General features: G+C 56.4%; 2 protein-coding genes across 3 annotated transcripts; one reads left to right on the top strand and one right to left on the bottom strand.

The window, feature by feature from the left end:
- The first annotated feature begins 810 nt into the window (after positions 1 to 810).
- On the top strand, positions 811 to 8,027 carry OAZ3 (ornithine decarboxylase antizyme 3). Its single transcript, XM_038383295.2, is given in 7 exon segments — positions 811 to 2,437; positions 2,439 to 2,638; positions 3,768 to 3,828; positions 3,830 to 3,895; positions 4,354 to 4,529; positions 5,502 to 5,587; positions 6,272 to 8,027. Coding segments are annotated over 7 exon segments (894 nt in total). The 5' UTR covers positions 811 to 2,266; the 3' UTR covers positions 6,406 to 8,027.
- Positions 7,543 to 22,306, bottom strand: TDRKH (tudor and KH domain containing). 2 transcript variants are annotated; one of them, XM_038383292.2, is made up of 15 exons: positions 22,171 to 22,306; positions 19,660 to 19,808; positions 19,003 to 19,109; positions 18,306 to 18,495; positions 16,688 to 16,827; positions 16,014 to 16,320; positions 15,097 to 15,263; positions 14,714 to 14,886; positions 14,230 to 14,294; positions 13,830 to 13,981; positions 13,350 to 13,484; positions 12,450 to 12,510; positions 10,169 to 10,720; positions 9,310 to 9,416; positions 7,543 to 8,971 (listed from the first exon to the last, which is right to left on the bottom strand). In XM_038383292.2, the coding sequence occupies exons 2-14, from the start codon at positions 19,781 to 19,783 to the stop codon at positions 9,355 to 9,357; spliced, it is 2,235 nt and encodes a 744-aa protein (XP_038239220.1). In that variant the 5' UTR covers positions 19,784 to 19,808; positions 22,171 to 22,306; the 3' UTR covers positions 7,543 to 8,971; positions 9,310 to 9,354. The 2 variants fall into 2 exon arrangements, with proteins under 2 accessions (XP_038239220.1, XP_043358148.1); XM_043502213.1 differs by having other exon boundaries at positions 9,306 to 9,416; positions 22,171 to 22,299.
- Between the last annotated feature and the right edge of the window lie 1,284 nt (positions 22,307 to 23,590).

The following is a 23,590-nucleotide window of genomic DNA, read 5'->3' as shown; positions in this document are numbered from 1 at the left end:
CTCCCACAGGGACCCCCATCCTTAACTCCCCCACTGTAACCCACCTCCCTGCTCCCCCAGGGACCCCTTAACCCCCTACTGTACCCCCACCTGCCTGCTCCCACAGGGACCCCCATCCTTAACCCCCCCCACTGTAACCCACCTCCCTGCTCCCCCAGGGACCCCTTAACCCCCTACTGTACCCCCACCTGCCTGCTCCCACAGGGACCCCCATCCTTAACTCCCCCACTGTAACCCACCTCCCTGCTCCCCCAGGGACCCCTTAACCCCCTACTGTACCCCCACCTGCCTGCTCCCACAGGGACCCCCATCCTTAACCCCCCCACTGTAACCCACCTCCCTGCTCCCCCAGGGACCCCTTAACCCCCTACTGTACCCCCACCTGCCTGCTCCCACAGGGACCCCCATCCTTAACCCCCCCACTGTAACCCACCTCCCTGCTCCCCCAGGGACCCCTTAACCCCCTACTGTACCCCCACCTGCCTGCTCCCACAGGGACCCCCATCCTTAACTCCCCCACTGTAACCCACCTCCCTGCTCCCCCAGGGACCCCTTAACCCCCTACTGTACTCCCACCTCCCTGCACCCCTCAGGGATCCATGTTTCCCTCCTTTTGTACCCCCACCCCCTGTACACCAGGAACCCCCAACCTCTACTGTACCCCCACTTGCCTGCTCCCCCAGGGACCCCCATCCCCTAACCCCCCATTGTAACTCATCTCCCTGCTCTCCCAGGGACCCCTTAACCCCCACTGTACCCCCAACTCCCTGACCCCTGGGAACCCCATCCTCCTAACCCCCCACTATTACCACAATCCCCTGCCTCCCACAGAGACCCCCATCCCTCTAATATCCCCATTCTACCTCTACTTTCCTGGCCTTGTCCCCCCATCCTCATCTTAGCCAGAGACTCCCTCCCCAAAATCCCTGCTCCCCTAAGGGAACCCCTCCCCTGCTGGTCCCCTCAAGAACCTCTTCCCCCCCCATACTTACCCCGGGTCTCCTTCCCACTGCTCCCCCCAACTCTCTCCCAGTGCCCTTCAAGGACCCCCCAACTCATCCTCAGGGATCCCCATGCTTTCCCCCCCTTTGGGACCCCACCCACTGTCTATGCTTTCTGCCCCCCAAAGCATCGGGGGGGTTCAAACCATTGGAAGGGTGCCCAGAATTCTGGGATCCTAGGTTGGGGAGGGGTAATTCCCAGGAGCCCTCATGGCCATGGTCACAGAAATTACCATGTCCCCTGTCTGTGCCCCCTCCCTCCCAATCACTGAACTGCGGCCACTTATTCTCAGGGGTCCCCATTTCCATGTTCAAAAGGGGGGGTCACCCCAGTTGCTAGAGACCCCCGGACAAATATATGAGTGAAATTGTATGATGGGGTTGCTTGTGGTGGTGGGGGAGGCAGGGCTCAGCAGCCCTGGGGTTCACTTCTGGTTTATCTCTTATGTTTCTAGAGCTCATGCTTCAGGGTTTCAGATGGCCACCAGCAGGGGTCAGGAAGGAATTTGCTGCCCCCATGTATTCTGCGGGTTGGTTGGGTTGTTTTAATCTCCTTCCTCTGAAGCATCAGGGATGGCCACAGCTGGAGATAGGCCATGCTCTGAGGGGGCACCAAGCATCTCTCATAGGTGCTTGACTGGCGCTTCTTGCTCACACGCTTAGGGCCTAACTGATCACCAGAGGTGGGGCCAGAAAGGAATTTGCCCCCCAGCTCAGATGGGCAGGGACCTTGGCGGGAGGGAGGTAGGTTTTCACCTTTCTCTGCGGTGTGGGATTATCACTTGCTGGGATGATCTGGGTATTTCTAACATCATTTCCCTGCCATGGCGGGGGCCTCTGGCATTGGTGGCACAGACCAGTCTAGGCTCCCAAGGGCTGTGATATTTTGGAGTGCTGGGTTTAGTTTGCGGGGCCTGTGCGAGCCGGGTGGTCAGATTGGATGAGCTGGTGGTCCCGTCTGGCCTCCAACTCTCTGACTCCCCAAACCCGAGGGGACGTGCCCTGTTGGCATAGTGCTGCAAAGAGAAAAGGACCCACTCTAGGGCCTAGCAGGGTGGGGTCTACACAGGGACCCTACAGTGGGAGCCAGGATTTAGAGAGACCCCCAACCATCATAATCTCCATTGTTTACATCAATATGGACCCTGCAGTTTGGGGGATTAAGGGGGCACATGATGGATGCCAGGGACTGAGGGACCCCCTTCTCCCCCACAAACTACAGTTCTGTCCTCTTTAGATCAGGATATTAGAAGGCTGGCCGCACAATGGCAACATCCTACACTTGTGCCCAGAAGGGGGAGGGGAATAACCTAGGTGTGTCCCTGGGGGGTGTGGCCTGGTTGGGCATGTCACAATGCTGCCCTCCCCACGGGGAAATGTCACAATGGCTGGGTCACAAAGAACCTGGCTACTTGAGCTGGGTTCCTGGGGCTCGGGGGCTCACTTTGCCGCGGGTAGGCACTGCCTGAAGAAACGTCGCTGCTCCGGGATCACACCTATCTGTTTTCCCTTTCTTATACTGAGAGAGGGAGGAAACGGAACTACTCATACCCCACCTGCTCCCCCTTTGCGTATTACTATTACTGCTATCGCTATCGCCTCATCTACAGGTGGAGGATGGTGCCTTTCCATGGGAGGTGAGTGGCTTTTCCCATCCCCTCTCTCGAAGATTAACAGGGAACTGTCGCTTTCCTTCTATTTGGCACGGGGGGGGGGGGGGGGGGAATCAAACCCTTATGTTGGTAAAAATGTCTGGAAAGCGGAGAAGTTCCCGTTTTCTGGAGCTGGGGGCCAGCCTGTAACTTGTTGATCGTTGTTTTTGGAGCTTTGAGAATGATTCATCCTTCAAAAAACCAACAAGGGATGCCTGGAGCGTATATCTGATCTCTTAAGGCCAAGATTTTATTGCACTGTAAACTCTGTGGGGGAGGGACTGGCTTTTGTTCTGTATTTATACAGCACCTAGCACAACTGGGTCCCGGTGCATGACCACACCACAAATCAACCGTCGTGTTTTCAAAAGCAACTGGTGACTTTAGGAGTCCAACTTGAGACCCCTTAGAAAGGCCTGGTTTTCAGAGGGGAGGGTGGCTCAGCATCTTCTGAAATCAGCTGCCCCCCCGTTAATGTTTCTGTATATAGTTGAAGTGGGGAGGGTGAAACACCTCCCCCCTCCATACCCATACTATTCAGTAGTTACAGATTTTACTCTTAATGAGGGTGTTTTGCATTTGTTAATAAAGCTCCTAACTGCGAGCCAGAGTTCGTTCCCAGCAGAAAGGTGATGAACAGGACAGTCTGTCCACCAGTTAAACTGGCCTTGTGGAAAAGATTGGCCCTTCTGGGTGGTTTCCTGCAGGTCAAGTCAAGCTGGGAATCATTTACAGTATTTACCCTCAAAGTACCTTCTCCAGCTGCGTTGATTTGATTCCTCAGGGCGTACGGCTCTCCGAGGCAATACCAATCAGTCAAATGTCCTTTAAAGCAGGCTGCATGCTTGGTGCCAGAGTCTGATGCCCATAACAATGAGGGTGGTAGCATCTGCCTTCACTGTGGCTAATTACAGAATAAAAGACTGTTCAGTCTGGTAAGGGATAAGGAGCTGAGGAATTTACAATGGATTTTCCCTTGTAGGAGCAATTTGTTACAGACCTGGGATGAAATCTTGGCCGCACTGAAGTCAAAGCCAAAATTCCTCTTGACTTGCAAACGGGCCAGGATTTCATCCCTGTGGTCCTTCTCTCTCTTGTTCTCTCGTCCTCCAAGTATCTCCCTGACTGAGCGCGAGAGCCTGACCCTCAGACCTCGCTACTGCCTTCAATGTTCCTGAGTCCTTGGGAGGCGGACCAGCCAGCAGAGGGGCTAACCAGGGCGAGCTAAAAGAGTTGTACAAGGTAGGCAACCTCCGGCCGCCTGGCTAAGTCCAGGGTGCATCCAGGGGATCATTCCGTAGCTACTGGTTGTGTCTAAGGGGATGAGGATTGGGGTGCCTACAGAGGAGGGTGATGGGCCCAGAGGAACTGGAAGGGCAACAATCATTAACGTTTGCCCTTTGGACAAGAAACTGTTTCAGATTTTTTAGATGGGAAATAGCGCAGGGAGGAAGCTGCCTTGCGTGATGCTGGCTTCCTGCCTGTAAATCCCAGGTCTTCTCAGTTAGATCCTAGTCTAGGCTCCCCGGCGCCTGGAGCACATGGGTCTGAGCCATGGGCAGGGGTTCAGGCTGGAAGGTCCCGCTCAGTAGGATCTGAGTGTAGAGCTAGATTCCCCTTGGCAGACCCCAGCATTAACAGGTGTTGGCTCTCAGCCAGCCAGCGCACCTGATAAAAGAGGCTTCGCTGCTTTCTTACAGGCTGGGAACCTGACAGTGTTTGCTGGCGACCTTCTGCTCCCTGGTCTCCCTGTCCAGCTGGACTTCCATTTCCAACTTGGTCCCCACGGCTCTGCTCACTGGCACGGACTCCTAACTGACGGCAAGCTTTTCCTGGACACGCCCCGCGGCGCCCTGGATCAAAACAACCGCGAAAGGTAAGGAGCCTGGCCCAGGATGGCAGAGGGGCTTTCTCGCCTCCTTTGTCTGGAGGCCACGGGAGAAAGCAGCCCCAGCCATCACCCTCCTGCTTTGGACCCTGCCTCCCCGAGACACTTGTGATCTAGGGAAACTCCCTAGTAAGTTTAGGTAAATTTAATTTGCAACCACACCGAAGAGCCAGAAAGCATTTGGTGCTGCAGTCCCGCAGTTTAGAGATGGACAAGCCCTTGGGCAGCGCAGGGTTAGCCCCTCTGGTGCATGCTGTTGACTGGTCCTTTATTCCATCTGTACGTCATTTCTTTCAAAGCGCTAGGATGTTTAAGACATCAAGGATCCCAGGGCTTATGTCTCCTGAGCCAGGTTATAGTTATCCCTTGACTTTCTGCAGCTGGAAATCACCCCCACACCTTGTGATATTAGTTGGCTGGCAGGAAAAAGGCAGCAGCTCCCACAGTGCGGTGTCTAAGATCATAGTAACTGCTGACCCTCCACGCCCATTGTGTGCTCACTGGGGCTGCGCCTTCAAGCTGCCTAAGTCAGGGGAAGGGCTGGCTGAGGGACCCCTGTAACTTTATGCAGCTCTTCTCAGCCATAACAGTTGTGCCAGTTTCTAAATGAGCCCCCCCTTAAACGAATCCAACCCCTTGGTCCTCTTCAGTCTTGGAAATGTCGTAGAGGTTTGAAACTCCTCTGATGTTTGTCTCTTTCCAGTTGACCAAACTGGGTTTTACATAGCTGCTGCTTGTGGTTGTGTTGTGTTTTAATTCCCAAGTGCCACCAAATCACAGTACTACAGAACTAGACCAACCAATCCTGTGTCAATCAAATCCACATTGAAGGGCTAGAATTTTCAGAGCCCCCCCAACTCCCCCTGGATTGTAATGGGAGCTGAGCACCTCACTCCTTTGGAATTCCCCCCAGGGGCTATTTCTCAGCTTATTCGAGCACAGGGGTGTGTTTCTCTCTAGCCTGACTGCGACGCTGGAATACGTGGAGGAAAAGACCGCCGTGAACCTTGTGTTTGTGAACTTCCAGCCGGCTCGCAGCAATCGCGGTAAGGGGCCCTCCGGGCTGGTGGTTGGTAGGTGAACCCAGACACGGAGATTGATCACCTTCCACGTACAGAGAAGTGCAAGTCGCTTGTGCCATGTTTTTGATACTTAATGTACAGTGAATGTGTTTCCACGGGAATCTTTTCTTGCTAGCTTAGTGGCTTCTGTTAACAGGAGCAGAGGCTGCTCTCTGCCCAGCATACAGCTTGTCCAGTAATGGCTGTTATTTACCCTGGATGTGAAATGCACAGAGACCAGCAGTCGAAGGAAGACTATTGTTCTCCCAACTTTCCTGTATGTAAGAACAGAGGGTGCATGTCCAGTGGGAACCCACATTTTAAAACAAAATACACAATTTTGCAGTACTCTGGGACGATAGGAACTGCAGTATTTTGTGCCATTACTACTGCATTTGTAGGTAAGAGAAGCTATTTGACTTTTGCAATTAAAAGACTAAGGCCCTGGTCTGACTTCTGTCACGCAGCCAAGGCTTTTCAATGGAAGCTAATTGCACGACTTTATGCGTTCATGGAGCGCACCATCCTTTCTGCTCTCATCCCACTGTAATGTCAGGGTCTAGTAACTCTAGAGGAATGCGAACATTGGGGCTAAGGGGCATGTGATCCTAAGTGGAGGTCAGAACAGCTGGTTTTAATAATTGTGACCCTGCCTCTTCTGTCCCCCAGGAGACCTGTTCCGAGCATTCAGTTACTTGGGCTTTGAGGTGGTCAGACCAGATCATCCCTCGCTGCCGCCCTGGGAGGACGTTATCTTCATGGTTTGCCCACTGAAGCGAGACTGCTGTCCGGAACTGGAATGAGAATTCCTGAAGCTGGGCATTCTGCAAAGACGGGAGGGAATGGAGGGGGGATGGCTTAGCTCCCACTTACCTTGGGCCTGGAACTGACAGAGGCTTTGAGCTGATGTGTGTAACTGAGCGTGGCCCCACCGAGCATCACTAAACAGGTGTGAAAGCACAGGTGTGGTGTCTGGTTGGGGGAAGGGCTTTGACACTCAATGCAGAATGCACTGGGGGCAGGGAGGAAAGACTCAACCTTGCAGCTTCTGACTCACACTTGGTCACAGGTGTTCATAAAAACTGCATAGGGTCCCAATCAACTACCCCACTAACATGCCTCCAGCCTGACTTGGCAGGATCAGCTCCAGAGCTGAACAGAGTCCCACTGTACAATCAGTGCTGGGTCTTGTGATCTGGACTGAGGCCCCAACTGATTTCCCAGCATGGGAGCTCCCAGCAAGAGGAAGGGGACATTACCCCACTACCCCTTGCCTCAGGCACCCAAAATTCACTGCCCAATCTCCATGCCCTTGTGCCACCCCCCGTTTGAAGCCCTAGCCTGGGCGACTTCTGAACTTCAGGACAGGCTGCCGGCTGTTTATAGCATCGTCCCCTCAAGGCTCCTGCTGCTCAGGGAGATAGCTGGCCGAGGGAAGTGAGGCCCTGTGTTCAGCGCTATTTCTCAGGCTATCATGCAACAGCTTTAGAAAACCTGCACCTGGCTCCATTAAAAAAATTCCAGAGACCCTGAGTAGCAGACCCCCGGATTATTTAGCAGAAATGAGGCTTGTTCCAGTTCTCCCAGTCACCATCTGACTACAGTGGTTAGGGAATGAGCCCAGCAAGGCCTGTGGGAGGGGAGTGGACTCGCTCTGGCTACAGGGGGAGGCAGTGATGGCAGAGTTAGGGTCAGCAGGCCTCCCCCGCAGAGGCCTCAATTTGCACTTGGAGCTGACCCCCATGAACAGGGAAGACCCTGACCCACTAATTATGCATCATCAGCCCCCTTCTACAGCACGGTGCAAGAGGCACAAGGAGGAATCCGACTAACATGATGTCTCAGAGTGAGAGGCAAGGTGGGCATCTTGCAGCCCAGTTCTAAGGCCTCCCTCCTCCCCACACATCTCCAGCCCCCAAGGACTTGGCTGACTCGCTCGAAAAACTCTCAATGGAACTTTTATTTAATAAAGAACCAATGGCTGAGATGCACAGCTCTCCCAAACCTTGTTTGATCTCCCTGTGCTCACCCCCAAAAATGGGGCTGGGGTGAAAACAATGCACCCAGCTGGCAGGAAATGCCCATCTTCGCAACAGGGCAGCCTCCGCAGTGAGAGACTTTCAAAGCCACTTTGGATAGAGGCATAAAGCTTTGGCCAATTCCCAGACAGGAGCTTTGACGGAGCCAGCTAGGTACTCTCCAGCGGTCAGCAGGCTAAACACGCTTTGCCCAGACTTCTCCTTTATGAAGCACAGGAGACAATAAGAGGCAGAGATCTTCAAAGCCCCCACTTCTGGCCTAACTCAGCTCCTGTCATCTCCAAGGGGAAGAGTAATAAGTCCATGCAGAGGCTCCAGAAACCACCCCCTCCAAACGCTCTACAAATGCTACATGCTGGGGCGGTTCTGCACTGAAGCAGATTCAGCCACAAAAAAAAAAAAAAAAAAAAAAAAAAAAGGACCAGCTCGGTCTGCATTTACTGAAACGAAAATGCAGCTCCAACGTTAGCAGCTTAAGAGGATTCTCTCTTCTTTTTGAACGTAACTTTATATTTTAGTAAAGCAAGTGCTGTCAAAGCTCGGGGCGTCACAATCGTCCTCCAGCCCCGTTTCTGCAGCAGAGAAAGCTCAGCCAGTCACGTCACCAGAGCGCCGGTGTCTCCCTCCTGCAGCGGGAAGGACGGCAGAGCAGAGCCTTTGGTGCAGGCGCCTTGCTCCGAGATTTAAACCAAAACAGAAGTCAGTGAGCGCAACCCAGCCAAATGGCCCACAGGAGAGCGAGTGGGGGCCTCCCACCAGTCAGGGGAAGGAGAGGCCCAGCAGGCCTGATCCTGCTCTCAGTTACACCAGCAGCTACTCTGGATTTACACCAGGACAGCCCAGCAGCTGTCAACTGGGGATAGAAGGGGACTGCAACACAGCAACCCCTGGAATACATGTATTCCACAGACCGTGATCCCTTGGGAGCGCCACAGAACTGCACAGCCGGAACCCTGTCGTCCAACTCAACAGATGCTGGCAGTTAGCCCCAGGATCTCGAGGACCAGCACCCTCCAAATGCAATGAAAACACCCACTCCCCATCCCAGCCCCCCACATCCCAAAGAGCCCCCAAGAAGGGCAGTCACACAACAACCTACTGCAGGGAGCAGAAACACGCACTCAATGTGGTGCAGCCCCCGCTCCAAACACACATGCCCACAGATGAGGACACTGTTACGATGCAAACCCGTTGTTTCCAGACCCAGAGAAGGGGTGGGTCCCACAAGTCCCCAATGGCTGTGGTCTCTCCTTCCACTTTTCCGCAGTATTTTATTCCCCTGCCCCCGTTGGGGAGTCCTCATGGTCGTCTCAATCCAGGCACCAACCTCCTAGGGACCATAGGGAAGGCAAGAAAGCAGAGGCATTGAGTGCAATGCTCAAGAGTGCAGGGAGCTGCAGCAGCTTGCTTAAAATAGCTACCCGGAGTGGGTGTATTACAGTCTGACTAACTAGTGCCACTCCTTAACCTGCCCACAGGGGGTGCTATTGAGCAGCACCTACCCGCTCTCAGGTCAGCCATGCTGGCAAACACAAAGCACGGCAGTGCAGACAAGGCCTCCATGCACCGTACAAGAGCGCGTTCGCTGGGCCCTTCCTCCGCCCTGAAAGCAGGATCCCAGAGACAGCTGGGGGCCCAGTACCACCGCAAATAAACAAACTTACGCACCACCCTCCGCGATGCCTCCGGCTCGCTGCTGCTCGGGGAAGGGGATCACAGCGAATCATCTTCGACCAGAATAACATCTTCGCCGCTTCCAGACACAGACGCAGCTTCTGCACAGAAGAGGAGAGGCAGCGGGTAGAACAGGTGCAGCATCATGGCTCCCCGGCGCCGGCCTGCCACCAAGAGCCAAATCGCCGTGCAGCCAGGAGTCTGCCCCCTTCTCTGGGGACAGGCTGCAGAGAGACAACCTGCTCTGTTCAGGAAGAGCCCTAGCCAGTGTCCAGCTGCTTCAAGGTGCAAGGAAGGACCAGCTCTCCCCACTTGTACACCCCGGTGCATTGAGAAACGAGAGTCATGCTGCAGCTGACACTAACAGCCCCCGTGCATCCATTTCACGCCCCCTTCGCCTGGCTCTGCAGAGCAGGTGATCCGTGCTGCAGCAACACCCAGTGGGCAGGTTCAGATCTCAATTACACCTGGCTCAAGCCGGAGAACCCCAGTCACCAACATAGGGTTGCTCCGAATTTACACCAGGAGGAATGAGAACAGGCCTGAGCATAGCGATGCAGGGGTGCCCAAACTGGCACCGAGCACCTTCTCACAGCCCGCGCCACATTGAAAGGTAAGATGCATTGCCAAGGATAGAGGCCCTCGCCGGGAGGAGCAGATGCTGCCAGCTGGTGGAGATTACCAGTAGCTGCCACTCCAAGCCAAACAAATCCCTGCCCCCTTGCAAGCAGGGAGGGGTGGGAGAGCACATGGGACACTCCTGCATCTCAGGGCTGCCAGTGCAGCAGAAATCTGTACTCCTTGTGCTTCTGACACCCAGACCATAGTGCGGTGCCCATGGTGCCCTCTGTACCTCTCCTCCGGGCCCTCAGCCCCCCTTCCTCCTCCTCGCTGTCAGAGGAGCTGATGAGGACAGGGCTTTGGAGGGAATCACCAGCAGAGCCTGAGCCACTGCAGAAGACCGAGGAACTGGACCACTCTTCTGAAGTGGAGAGGTAATAGAAGTAGCCCCGGGGGGAGTAGCAGCTGCTGTCCCCAGATGCCAAGGCAGTAGGGAAGCTGGCGTTTGAGGTGCTGGAGTCTTTGCTTGAGAGAGAGATGGGAGAGGCCTCTCCCGAGAAGGCGGTGGGATGCGTGGTATCAGCAGGACTAGATGTCCACTTGTCATCTGCTGCTTGGCTCCTGGCAGCTGGCAGAGACCCCCTGCCCTCCAACACCCCCTCGCTGCTGCAGCCCCCTGAGCCATTCCGCTTCTCACCACCAGCTGGCAAGGCAAGAGCCTCTGAGTCCCCCAGAGGGCAGGAGGGAGCCGAGATCCGTAGGGACCAGAGTGAGGGCATGACTTTCTTCTGGGAGGGTGGTTCTGTGGGTTCGGTGTCGCTTCGGAGCTGCTCAATGGTGTTATCTACCAAGCCAAAGGCACATATTACATGGGGGGCTGGGCTACGCTCTCTCCTCTGTGTCTTCAGCACATGGACACAAGCTCCCTACTGCCTCCCCCCACCCCACCAGGTCTCCAACCCCAGTCTCTTTTCTGTCCCATTGTGCCACTGCTGGCGCAAGAGCCTTCTCCTCTGCAGCTACTGCTGTGTGAAACAGCTTCCCCTCTATTTCTGCTCTTCACCTTTCCCCACTTATCTCCTCCTGGCCTCCTTGCTGCCCAGTCTAACCCTAGAGGGAGTTTCTTGAACCGTTCTGCCCCAACTCTCCTCCCCATCACAGCTAGAAGTAATTTTTCTCCTTTGCCTAACGGATTATTTAACCCCTGCAAAGCGTTTGAGGGATACACACTTTGTATCTCGTGGACAGAGGCTGTATATTTCCAAATGTTCATCCGAACCAGCAAGTGACCCGTGTCCCATGATGCAGAGGAAGATGAAAACCCCCCAGGGTCTCTGCCAATCTGACCTGGGGGAAAATTCCTTCATGCCCCAAATATGGCGATCAGTTAGACCCTGAGCAGGCAAGACCCACCAGCCAGACACCTGGGAACAAATTCTTTGTAGTAACTCAGAGCCCTCCCTACCCAGGGTCCCATCACCGGCCACTGGAGATATTTGCTAATAGCAGTCACAGGTAGGCCATGTGCCACTGTAGGCAGTCATCATACCATCCCCTCCATAAACTTGTCACACTCAGTCTTACGCACACAGCCACTTGCAAAAAGTCAAGTCCATTGGCAGGATTAGCCCCTACAAGTATGTTCCTTCTCTTGTGTTAGGACCAGTGGAGCTTTAAACAGCCCTCTCCATCCAGCGCTTGGAATAAGGGAATTAGCACCAGTTATTAAACACTGGAAAGATTTGCAAAAAATCTCAGTTTTAATTACCCCATTTACTTTTTGCCTTTCAGGCAGCTTCGGGGCAGTTATTACATGTATTATGGCAGCACCTTGAGGCCACAGCTGAGATCAGGGTCCTATCAGGCCAGGTGCTACACAGACATGAGACAGTTGCTGCCCTGAAGAGCTCACAAATGGGAGTGGACAAAGGAGGGAGAGGGAAGGGAAACTCGGGCACAGAAGTGACTTGCCCAAGGCCACAGAGCAGATCAGTGGCAGAGCCAGGAATAGAATCTAGATTCCTAGGTCTTCATCCAGTGCCCTACCCACTCGGTCATCCTGCCTGTAAAGTTGACCAACCAGTTTCTAATTCGCAAGCATCTGGCAGTGTTCTCTTAAGGCTACGAAGTGCAGAGGAATTAGTAAATACCTCTCCACACCAATCCACACCTAAGGAAGTGTATTTTAAAAGGAACTGCGTGAATATTATCCAATTAACGCTGAATTCTGTGAAAATCCTTGAAACAAAAGGTAAGTGCCGGGCCTGAAACGGTTGGTTCTGTTTTTCCCTAGAGTAAAGACAGATTCAATTTTTTTGCCCCATTCATGGGCAGAAATGGAGAATCAGGTCTCAGACAAAGGAGAAAGCCTTAATTCCCAGTTCTTTTGCTCCTCTGGTATCTCAGGGAGCAGGGGCACATGAAGAGCCAGAGACGTAGCTATTGATGTAATGTGGAAGGTGCCCAGACACTTTGGTGACTGGCAGCAAGATACAACCCTAAGGCAGACAGATTCTGTTGGAGCAGCCGCCCCCAGGAAGGGCAGGTTGCTTCAGCCGATCACAACGGTGTACCTGAAAGGCTGACGCAGGTCTCCGACAGAAGGCTCTCAAGGGAGGTCCCTGCAGCATTCCCCTGAGCAACAGAGAGAGGCAGCGTTAATCCGATTACTGTGCTCGCGGACAAACACCTCCTCGCTGTTGGGAGCCACAGCGCAGAACCGACCAGGGCCTGTCGAGGGGAGAGGAAACCAGCCCCGAGGCAGAGATCTCCTACACCACCATGGTGCTGCCGCTCCTGCCAGTGGCAGACAGAGCCGCAGCTAGCGCTGAAGCTTTCACAGCAGGGGGCAATATGCATTGCTCCACCAGGAGCGAGACGGGTTTAATTAGGATGTTGTCCTCTGCATTCGAAAAACAGGGAAGCTGTTTTACAGCAACTCTTTCGGGGGGTGTCCGTCCCACTGGCCTGGGGCAATCAGACTCAGCAATTATCTAGCTTTAGAACAAGGAGCGGGATGTGTGGGGTAGGTGAACAGCTGGAGGTGCGACTCCCGGCTCAGGGAGATGTACACGCGCTAGCTTTGCTCAAGCTAATGTGCTCATAACAGTGGCAGAGCTGCGGCAGGCATAGACAGCAACTCGGACTGGCTGCCCGACTGCAATCCCACCTAAGACTGAGCACGAACTCGGGCAGTCGGCCCATGCAGCCGCAGCCATGCTGCTATCTTGATAAAGCTAGCGCGGGCACATCAGCCGGAGCTGGAAACTACACCTCCAGCTGCAGGAGTTCCCGTGACGCCACAGCTGCCTGCATCAGGGCAGCCCGAGAGTGGAGGGCACCTACAGCCCCACCCCTCCGCACAGCACACGTCACTTCCTCAGGCTCCTTTTCCTACAGGCCGCGAATGGGATCATTACAGCTGCTCGCCAATGGTGGTTCCAGCCCTTCCACGGGGTTAGTGATTGACTAACCAGCATCTTCTGGAACGCCTCGGCCGTGGCCTTCCTCCCCATCTGGGGGGCGCTGTCCCACGCAGTGCCATCCTCCTCTTGCAGACACTGTACAGCGTAACCCAGCCGGACCAGCTCCCCCCCTATATCAAGGCTCTGAAGGGAAAGAGGAAGGGGCAGAGAGTTGCAGACTGACGACAGCACAAGGGGAAGAGACTAAGGGGGTGCAGGTGCCAGAGAGGAAGCAGCACTGGTGGTCTGGGGAACGATACAGGTTGGAGAGAGACAGACAGACAGACACGGACAGGAGTTGACTGAATCCTGATCTCAATAGAGGCAGAGACGAGCCCACCCTGGGCTTGCCAGGCTCTGCCTGCCAGCGGCCGCACCAAGGGGAGCGGAGATGCAGAAACGTGCTGCTCTACAGACCCCTTGTCAGCAAATGCTGCGTTTGTAAGGGGAGAACGCAGCCTGCCAGACAACCCAGCCTCCAGAGCTCACCTGTCCGTAGCTGGTGTCATACAGCTGGATGCGTGGCCAGGTACAGACCCCAGACTGGACGTAACTGGAAATCTTTGCCAGCAGGGGCTTCCACTCGGCACAACAAGTGAGGCGATCGAATTCGTCCAGGGCGTCCTCTTCCCACTGCTCCCCTGTGGAGAGAGACTACGTAGCAGAGGCTGGGGTTGACTCCCCGGGACACAGAGAGAGAACCCGACGGAGCAGGCGGGTCTGGAAATGGGAGATTTCAGCATCAACCAGACACTTGGCAACCATCGAGAGCCGCCTCCCTCTGGGCACTGGCTGAGCCCAGTCGGGCTATCCCACCGGCAGCCCATCTGGTTCCCTCATGGGGACACGTCCCAGCAGAGAGCACCTCGCCCACAGCTTTGCAACTCACCTGCAGGGGCGATCCCAGCAAGGCTGCACTCGATGGCCTGGAAGGGCAGACTCAGGAAGTCACTCCTAGTGGAAAGGGAGGGGAGGAACCATTGTGAACAGCGATATGACCCCAGCACCCAGAGGCCTCCCCAGCTGGTGAAATCAGTCAGGTCTGCCCTGCCAAGCCGCATCTCTCTGGGTTAGCAGGGATCTGCATGTGCAAGTGGGGGATCCCTGCGGCATCACTGCACCCACCCTCGCCCTTCAAGTTCAAGGAGCTCCACACCCTGTACAGTCGTTAGCTTGGCCCTTCAACCCCCTTGAGATAGGGGCTCTTCCCATTTTACAGAAATGGAAGTGCAGAGCAAGCCAGGAGGCTTCCCCACAATCCCACAGCAAATCAGCGGCAGCAATGGGACCCAGGAGTCCTGCTCCACACACCCCCCTTTCTCTCCGCCCTAGCCTACGCTCTCCCTCTTCACCACCCTCCCCACGGAACGTACCGCAAGGCTCGCAGCGCCTCCAGTGGGGCTTCCCCGTTATCCCCAAAGTCAACGTAATACAGATCCAAGTTGCTGTTCTCCAGGGTGCCCAGGACTCGGGCCCGGTACCAGGCGCCGTGATCGGCGTATGGGGCAGCCACGATGTCGCCTACTCGGACGGTCGGAAATTCGGGCTGGTGAGACAGAAGGAGGGGCAGGGAGTCACACGTGCAGGTTCTCGGGGCTAGAACAGGAAGCAATGCAGGTTCAAGCAGCAAGGGAGGAAGAGAAGGATTAAACTCTTCTTTGGCTAGTGGGCGTGGGGGAGGCATACCATTCCATTCGGCTGTGGCAGGTTTACCCAGCCGTCGCGTCGGGTGGGACATGCCATGGCAGATGCTCACCGACTGGCTGCTACTCCCATAGTACTGGGACATCTCGCAGGTCAGCTTGTCGAGCTGCAGGCTGCGGGAGCCGACAATCTGGATCCAGAAGTGGCTGGGGTTCTCCGAGGCCGAGACGTAAACCTCCAGGTGTTCGTCTGCATGGAAGCTGAAGTCGGGGCTGGGGACTGAGAGGGCACACCGCACTGAGCAAGAGGGGAAGGGGAGGCCCAGGGCAACCCGGAGAGGGAGGTAGAGGGTACAAGCGAAGCTCTGGAAGTCCAAGCGTGGGCTGCTGATCCAGACAGAGGGACAAGGGTCTTGGGGTGGGCGGGGAGCATTGAGGAGAGACTCGCAGGTAGATCTGCAGGCACCGCGCTGGTCTCCACCCAGCTCGCAGGAGAAGAGTGGTACACCACGACCCCGCTCAGAGCAGGTTTGTGGAGGACAAAGTGGGAGCAGCCAGCTAAGATACCTTCCATCCTGGTAGGACAGCAAAGGCACCCCCATGAGGAAGGGTCTCGGTGCCCTAAAGGACATGGATAGAGCGGCACGTGGTCCCACTGGGCAGGGCGGCTGCTGAGAGTCAGGGCCGCGGTGCAAGGGAGAGGGCGAGCCCCAGGGACCCAAGCCCCAGGCAATCCACAGACTGACGCAGCGTGACATGCAGCCCCAACTCTTTTCTCTTTACAGCTGCTTTTCTCCAGGAGAGCACCCTATGCAGACACCTAACCCACACTGAACAGTCAGGGAAACCGAGGCACAGAGTGGGGAGGGCGCTGCTCCGAGACCAGCAAGTCAATCGAAGAGCCAGGAAGAGAACCCAGGAGTCTCAGTGGCCGGCCCATGCCCCTCAAAGGGTTAGGGCAGCAACCCCAGTGGCCGTACTCCATGCACCCTCTGTTTAAGCCAGCCCTGGAGAAAACTGCTCCACTCACCCTCGAACATGGGCACTGCCTGGCTGGGCTCCATTACTGGCTCCTCTGGGGACTCGCTCTCAGCTCTGAGCTCCTGTGGTTGGTCCAAGGCTTCTGCAGCCAGCAGCCGGCCTCCATCCCCTACCCCTTGCGGAGGGCTCGCCAGCTGGCAGAGGGCCTCGCCGTTGGGGCACGGCAGCTCCCCCTGCTGCCCAGGATCCTCTCTCCTCACGCCCAAAGGCTGCTTGCGCAAGCACCGGGCTGCCGCCGACAGGGCCAGTTTCTTTCGAAACACATCGTCCTCCGAAAGCTTTTCCAGGATCAGTTGCTTTGGAAGATGAAGGGGGAGAAGGGTGTTTGGCTCACAGCTGCCAGCCCACGTGGAAGGAGACCCTCTGACAGGGTAACCCCCACACAGGGCACTGCTCTGGGGCCAATCTTCACAGTATGGGCATGTCCTGCCTCAGTTTCCCTTTCGTCCACTCCAACCTAGTTCTTCCCCTCTTTCCTAGGGATTTCTGAACAAGACTTCCTGCAGCTTGGCAGTGTTCTCCTGCTCGAGCCCGTCCTGAGAGCTCATCGCCAGCAGCTCCCGCTCAGCAACCTTTTCTTAAGCCAGACCGAGAGACAGCTGACCAGTCCCAGCCGCACTGGACCCCACTCCCTCTTAAAGAGGGCAGTCACCCCAGACCCACCTTGGCAGCATTCACCTCCTTGCGAGTCCCCGAGAGGCTGATGAGCCGGGTCAGACACAGGGTGTTGTCTGTCTCCTTCTCACAGACCACTCTGGCCCCTGAGCTGCGACAGATGGCTCGCACCGTCTCGCCGCCCCTGCCTGAGAGAGGCAACGAGAAGTAGGTTACTCACTCAGCAACAGCAGCAGAGGGACTACAGAAAACCCAGCCGAAGAAACGGCTCTGAGGGGAACGTCCACTCCCCCAGGGTCATTTTTCTTGGGGCCAGAACACAAGCGCCTCCAGAAATTGGGGTTTTGGCTGCTCTGCTCCAAGGAGATGTTTTTAGCGAAGGATGAATGGCTGCTGGCGCCCAGATGCTGCAGCGATGGGCACCACCATAAGAACTTGGACAAATTCAACTACGATTTTGGAAGATGCTGGTCGCCGCTCAGCATATGTCTACGTTGCAATCAAAGCCCCACGGCAGCAAGTCTCAGAGCCTGGGGCCAATGACGCAGGCTTGTGCTACGGAGCTAAAAACAACAGTGCAGATGTTCAGGATCAGGCTGAAGGCCAGGTCCTGAAACCCACCGGCTCCAGCCCAAGCCTCAGTGTCTACACTGCTGTTTTTAGCTCTGTAGCATGCGCCCGAGTCAGCTGACCCAGGCTCTGAGATTCACGGCCACGGGTTTTTCATTGCAGCCTATAGGTACAGCTAGCTAGTAACCAGCGCTCCAGCACAGCACATAGGGTACAGGGCCGTCCTTCAGATGTGATGCAAATTCCAGGGCCTGATCTCTCGTGCTTTGTGAAAGAGACAAGGAGCTAAGCCGCATTTTGCTGGCTAAGTTCCAACTGAGGCAACCACAACTGGGCTTCCTGTATTTCTGTGTTATCTTAGATACATATCTAGCCCCCAACACCGAACTAGCCAAGCACCACATAGTCTTTAAGGATATTTATCCTCACAGCCCTCCTGTGAGGTAGGGCAGGGCTCTTATTGCCACGGTACAGGTGGGGAAACTGAGGCACAGAGATTAAATGACTGGCACAAGGTCACACAGGAAGTCAATGGTGGAAAAGGGACTTGAACCCACATCTCTCACAGCCCAAGCCAGTTTCCAGCTGGTCAGGGCATAGTCTCCTTCCCCTCATGTGTCTCCATCGAACAAAAGCAGTGTTCTACCCCAGAGATGTCAGTTCTGTGGCCGGCGATTCACCCTAGCTTTATAAATACAGGCTTCCAAAGTGCGCCAGGATCAAAGGTGCAAAATAAAGGTGCTTAGATTTGAGACACTGCAGTTTGATAAACTGAGGCAGCTCAATGAGATCTCTTGTCACCCTAAGGAGCCAACGAGTGGAGAAGGGGCGTAACTATTTAATCCCAGGCTCTGGATGCAGATTTACTGTTATGTCTCAATATTTCTCCCCAGCCCCCCTACCCAGGAACAGGAATAGCAAACGCTCTGGTCAACAGACTGAAGCCATATGTCGCAGTCACCGTGTTTCAGCACAGCTGCGGTCAGTGCTTCTGGAGCAGCTTTAAAAATCAGCCCCCGGGTCATTTCTGCCCAGGCCCCTTGCATTTCTTCTGGTGGCTAATGGGAGATGGGTGGTTAAGTCTCTAGCCAGTTACCGATAATCCTGCCGACGGCTCTCTGCGGCACAAAGAACTGCTCTGACACAGGGGCGTTGTCCACCAGGATCTGGTGGATAGCAGCTTTCGCTCTGCACACCTGGACGGGGAAGCCACTGATCAGCAGCACCCGCTCCTCACCGGAGTCCTCCACGTCCACATCAATGTGAGCGCCCGTCTCCTTCCTCAGCTGTGGAGACATGGGACATGGAAGTCTAGCAAGGTTCTCCAGCAGAGGGGATGGTTTAGCAGACTGAGCATCAGCCTTAAAACTCAGACCCCTTGGAAATGCGATCGATTCAGCCTTTGTCCCTTGGAGCCTGTTAGAGTGGGTAGATCTTTAAAAGCCAAGGGATGGGCATTAAGATCCAGTGGCACATTTTATAGCAGTATTGCCCTCCCCTGGCATCTGTGCCCAAATCTTCCCCTCCCCAGGCTGCTGGGCCAGTTGCCAACCTGGCTGCAGCAGCTTATACAAAGAGTTTGCAAAGATCTTTGGGATTCTCAGGGATGGAGTGAGGGGGCCGGGGGAAGAATACATTGAAGCATCCGATGAAGTGAGCTGTAGCTCACGAAAGCTTATGCTCAAATAAATTTGTTAGTCTCTAAGGTGCCACAAGTGCTCCTTTTCTTTTTTACTGAAGCCAATGGTAGAGCCAGGCACTGATGCCGGACTCACTAACCGCTGTCCACTTGCCTGTTTGATACTGGCGCCCTGCCGTCCGATGATCAATTTCACAGCCTCCTGGGGGATCTTCATCTCAATTTCAATGTCATCCTCTCCTACGAATGTCAGCCGCTCCTCTGAGCGCAAGCCACAGTAAACAGGTTAAACAGGCTAACGCATCCACCCCCCAAAGCCATCTTCCCCACAGCCTGAAGATGGCCAATCCCACTAGTTCAGTAGCTCTAGGACAGGAGAGAAGGGGAATCTCCAAAGCTCCAGAGTAGTGAGACATTTAACCTTTCAGTGCTAAGTGTGTTTGCATTTCCTCAAGCACCAGGCAGGATCCGGGAAGGAATTAGCAGGAGGGTGAAAGGATTTTAGCTTCTTTCAGGGATGGTATTATAGAAAGCACAGAGGAAATTCAGAACAGACAAAGCTGCTCAGAAAGCAGGCCTCCTGTCCCCAGGGATCACCCCCGGATATGCTGCCAGCTCTCTCTTTCGCATGGGATAGGCTTATTTCTGAGCACCTGCCAACATTTGGCAAGGCTGGGGATAGAGTGGAGGTGGAAGGAGGCCGAGTAATTAATAATTCGAGCCTAAATGCAACACACAAGCTGTTAGTCACCATACAACAACAGAGTCATGGCCACACAAAGGTCATCGCTACGGGGTGATGCATACATACCTCGGCTTTCTCTGTACCTGCGGTACAAGATGTACAGGACAGTTGCGCTGGCAGGGATCCCAAGGGCCAGAGCAATTTTCTGTAGGGTTGTCAGGTTGGTCCAGTAACCCTGGTCTGTTGACATCTTTCCCAGACTGATGGACCACGTTCTAATTGGGGGGGAGGAGAAGAGGAATTCTCTTAGCCACAACAGCAGCCCCTCTTCCTGAGACCACCACGATTGGCATGACTGGCAGTCCCAATGGGCACAGACTCCACTAGCCCTGGGCACTGCCAGACCAGGGCAAACCTCAAAACGCAATTGGCACATGCCAGGACTTGTTCAAGCTGCTCACAGATAGCCACAGGCTTTTAAGCCTTCTGCAGGATCGCTCTGCATCACAAATCTGATCTGTCAAGGTACACGAGCCATAACCGTCAGGCTGCGCTCTTCCAAACGGGGTGGGGGGGGGGAAAATCAGAGAAACAGAAGCACAAGTCTTTTGCATGCAAGTAACACCGCTATTGGTGGGAGAGAAAGGATAGGCCAGTGATCTTGCAAACAACATTTAATCAGAGTCAGCTGGATCTGACACTAAGCACAGTTACCATTCTGGTGAAATAAAGGCAGCTGGCAGGCCAAGCAGCTTGTGGCATCAGGTTCTCTCAACAGCACAGCTCAGCTGTTGAGCAAACCTGCACAAGGAGGAGTAGAAACTTGTGCACCTGACAATCACGGGAACTACTACTGGGGATCAGGCACAAGATCCAGCTAATCTGGTACCTTGGTTTCTACCACCTGCTCCTGGGAAGACGTGAGCAGAGACTTAGGCATGGGCAAAAGCATTTTGAGTGTTGGCATTTTATATTTTGTTTTTAACCAGAGCTAAACTCCTGCAATCAGACACCCCCTATTCTGCTGCCCTTAATGCCAACACCCCAGATCCACAATCACCCCCTTCAACACCAACACACCTGCCCCCATCCAGCCCTACATTCCACCCTCTCCAACAGCATATCTAACCCCCAGGCCTCTCACCTCTGTGCCATTACATCCAACCCACTAGAGCCAACCCAGCCCACCCCACCATGCTACACACCTCAGCTCCACACCCCATGCAGCCAGTGTGCCCAAGCCAACCCCACCCCACTCATGCTAACCTGCTCTACTTCCCCACGCCAAAGCCCTGCCAGGCTGCTGCTGTGTGGCCAGACCTGGCTTCCCCAAGGACACCCCATCTCCTCCATAATACAGCTCCCTAAACACCTCCACTGTACTACCCCCCACATCCCTCAGCTACCCCCAAGCAAGCCCTCTTGGGGGCCCTGGACTCAGCTGCTCTGGTCTCCCCCACCACCCAGATCACCATCCCACCCAGCACATGAGGTCCCAGCACATGAGGTTTCCCCCATACCTTACCCCCCTCGTTGTCCAGGACCCCACTCCAGATCTCTCCCCTCTCACACCCCAGGTCTCCCCACTCCATGCCAAGCCTGAGGCTTCCTTGGCCATTGTAGCCCCCACTCCACCCCGTGCCAGACCCCCCACCCCAGCAACTCCCACCAGCCACCCCCTTAGTCCCCGCAACCCCCCACCCCGTGCCAGCCCCATCCCACCCCCTGGGTCCCCGCAACCTCCCACCCCATGCCAGCCCCACCCCACCCCTTTGGTCCCCGCAACCTCCCACCCCACGCCATTGGTCCCCGCAACCCCCCACCCTGTGCCAGCCCCCTTGGTCCCTGCAACCTCCCACCTTATGCCAGCCCCACCCCCACCCCTTTGGTCCCCGCAACCCCCCACCCCGTGCCAGCCCCACCCTGCCCCCTTGGTCCCCGCAACCCCCCACCCCGTGCCAGCCCCAACCCACCCCCACAACCCCCCACCCCGTGCCAGCCCCACCCTGCCCCCTTGGTCCCCGCAACCCGCCACCCCGTGCCAGCCCCAACCCACCCCCTTGGTCCCTGCAACCCCCCACCCCGTGCCAGCCCCAACCCGCCCCCTTGGTCCCCGCAACCCCCCACCCCGTGCCAGCCCCAACCCGCCCCCTTGGTCCCCGCAACCCCCCACCCCGTGCCAGCCCCAACCCACCCCCGCAACCCCCCACCCCGTGCCAGCCCCAACCCGCCCTCGCCCCCGCAACCCGCCACCCCGTGCCAGCCCCACCCCCTGGGTCCCCGCAACCCGCCACCCCGTGCCAGCCCCACCCCCTGGGTCCCCGCAACCCGCCACCCCGTGCCAGCCCCACCCCCTGGGTCCCCGCAACCCGCCACCCCGTGCCAGCCCCAACCCGCCCCCTTGGTCCCCGCAACCCCCCACCCCGTGCCAGCCCCAACCCGCCCCCTTGGTCCCCGCAACCCCCCACCCCGTGCCAGCCCCAACCCGCCCCCGCAACCCGCCACCCCGTGCCAGCCCCACCCCACCCCCTGGGTCCCCGCAACCCGCCACCCCGTGCCAGCCCCACCCTGCCCCCTTGGTCCCCGCACCCCGTGCCAGCCCCCACCCGCCCCCGCACCCCGTGCCAGCCCCCTCACCTGTCTCTGCCGTCGTAGTCACCGGCTCGGCTCCGCTCCGCTCACCCCCCTCTTCCCAGCCCCGCCTGCCCGCACGCGCCCGCCGCAGTCAACCCCGCCCCTTCCCCCAATCACAGCGCCGCGCCTCCTTTCTGAACCAATCGCTGCACGGGTGGCCGGGAGAGCCACACCGCCGCCGCTCCCCCAAGGCCAATCAGCTCCCACGCCTTCTAACCAATGGGAGACTAGGCTAGCCGGGTACCCAGCCAATAAGAGAGAGCTATTGAGCGAGCGGGTCCCGCCCCGAATCTTGAACTGAGGGCGCGGGGTCACTTCTGAGAGCTCCCATAATGCACAGGGGTGGCGAGGAGGGGGCAGCAGCCCTCTGAGAGCTCCCATGATGCACTGGGGTGAGGCGGGGGTAGTTGCTCTCTGAGGAGCCCCATGATGCACTGGGGTGAGGAGGGGGCAGCAGCTCTCTGAGAGCTCCCATGATGCACTGGGGTGAGGAGGGGGCAGCAGCTCCCTGAGAGCTCCCATGATGCACTGGGGTGAGGAGGGGGCAGCAGCTCTCTGAGGAGCCCTATGATGCACTGGGGTGAGGAGGGGGCAGCTGCTCTCTGAGAGCTCCCATGATGCACTGGGGTGAGGAGGGGGCAGCTGCTCTCTGAGGAGCCCCATGATGCACTGGGGTGAGGAGGGGGCAGCAGCTCTCTGAGAGCTCCCATGATGCACTGGGGTGAGGAGGGGGCAGCAGCTCCCTGAGAGCTCCCATGATGCACTGGGGTGAGGAGGGGGCAGCAGCTCCCTGAGAGCTCCCATGATGCACTGGGGTGAGGAGGGGGCAGCAGCTCTCTGAGGAGCCCCATGATGCACTGGGGTGAGGAGGGGGCAGCTGCTCTCTGAGGAGCCCCATGATGCACTGGGGTGAGGAGGGGGCAGCAGCTCTCTGAGGAGCCCCATGATTAGGGCCCTACCAAATTCATAGCCATGAAAAGTGTCACAGATCGTGAAATCTGGTCACCCCCCCAAGTGAAATCTGGTCTTCTGGGGGCTTTTACCCTGCACCATACAGATTTCACGGGGGAGACCAGCGTTTCTCAAACTGGGGGTCCTGACCCAAAAGTGAGTTGCAGGGAGGTCACAAGGTTATCGGGGGGGGGTTTGCTGTACTGCCACCCTTACCTCTGTGCTGCCTTCAGAGAGCGGCGGCTGTTAGCCGGGCGCCCAGCTCGGAAGGCAGCGTCCTGCCAGCAGCAGTGCAGAAGTAAGGATCGCAATAGCATCCCATGCCGGAGCCCCCCAATTAGCCCCACTGCCCCTGTCCCTGGACCACCCCAACAAGCCACCTGCACCCAGATCCCCACCCTACCAAGTCCCAACCAGCTGCACCTGGATCCCCACCCCACTGAACCCCACTCCCCGAGCATCTGGACCCCCC

The sequence above is a fragment of the Dermochelys coriacea genome, chromosome 24 (assembly GCF_009764565.3).
Source record: "Dermochelys coriacea isolate rDerCor1 chromosome 24, rDerCor1.pri.v4, whole genome shotgun sequence".
NCBI lineage: Eukaryota > Metazoa > Chordata > Testudines > Dermochelyidae > Dermochelys > Dermochelys coriacea.
Note: the sequence above shows the minus strand (reverse complement) of the source record. Positions and strands in the feature narration are given on the sequence as shown.

Coding starts and splice junctions, on each gene's coding strand:
- TDRKH (XM_038383292.2), bottom strand. CDS start 19,783: ATGTCAACAGACCAGGGTTACTGGACCAACCTGACAACCCTACAGAAA. Junction 14,887..15,096: donor ATGGGAGTAGCAGCCAGTCG/GTGAGCATCTGC, acceptor CTGTCTCACCAG/CCCGAATTTCCGACCGTCCG. Junction 14,295..14,713: donor GAGGCGCTGCGAGCCTTGCG/GTACGTTCCGTG, acceptor CCTTTCCACTAG/GAGTGACTTCCTGAGTCTGC.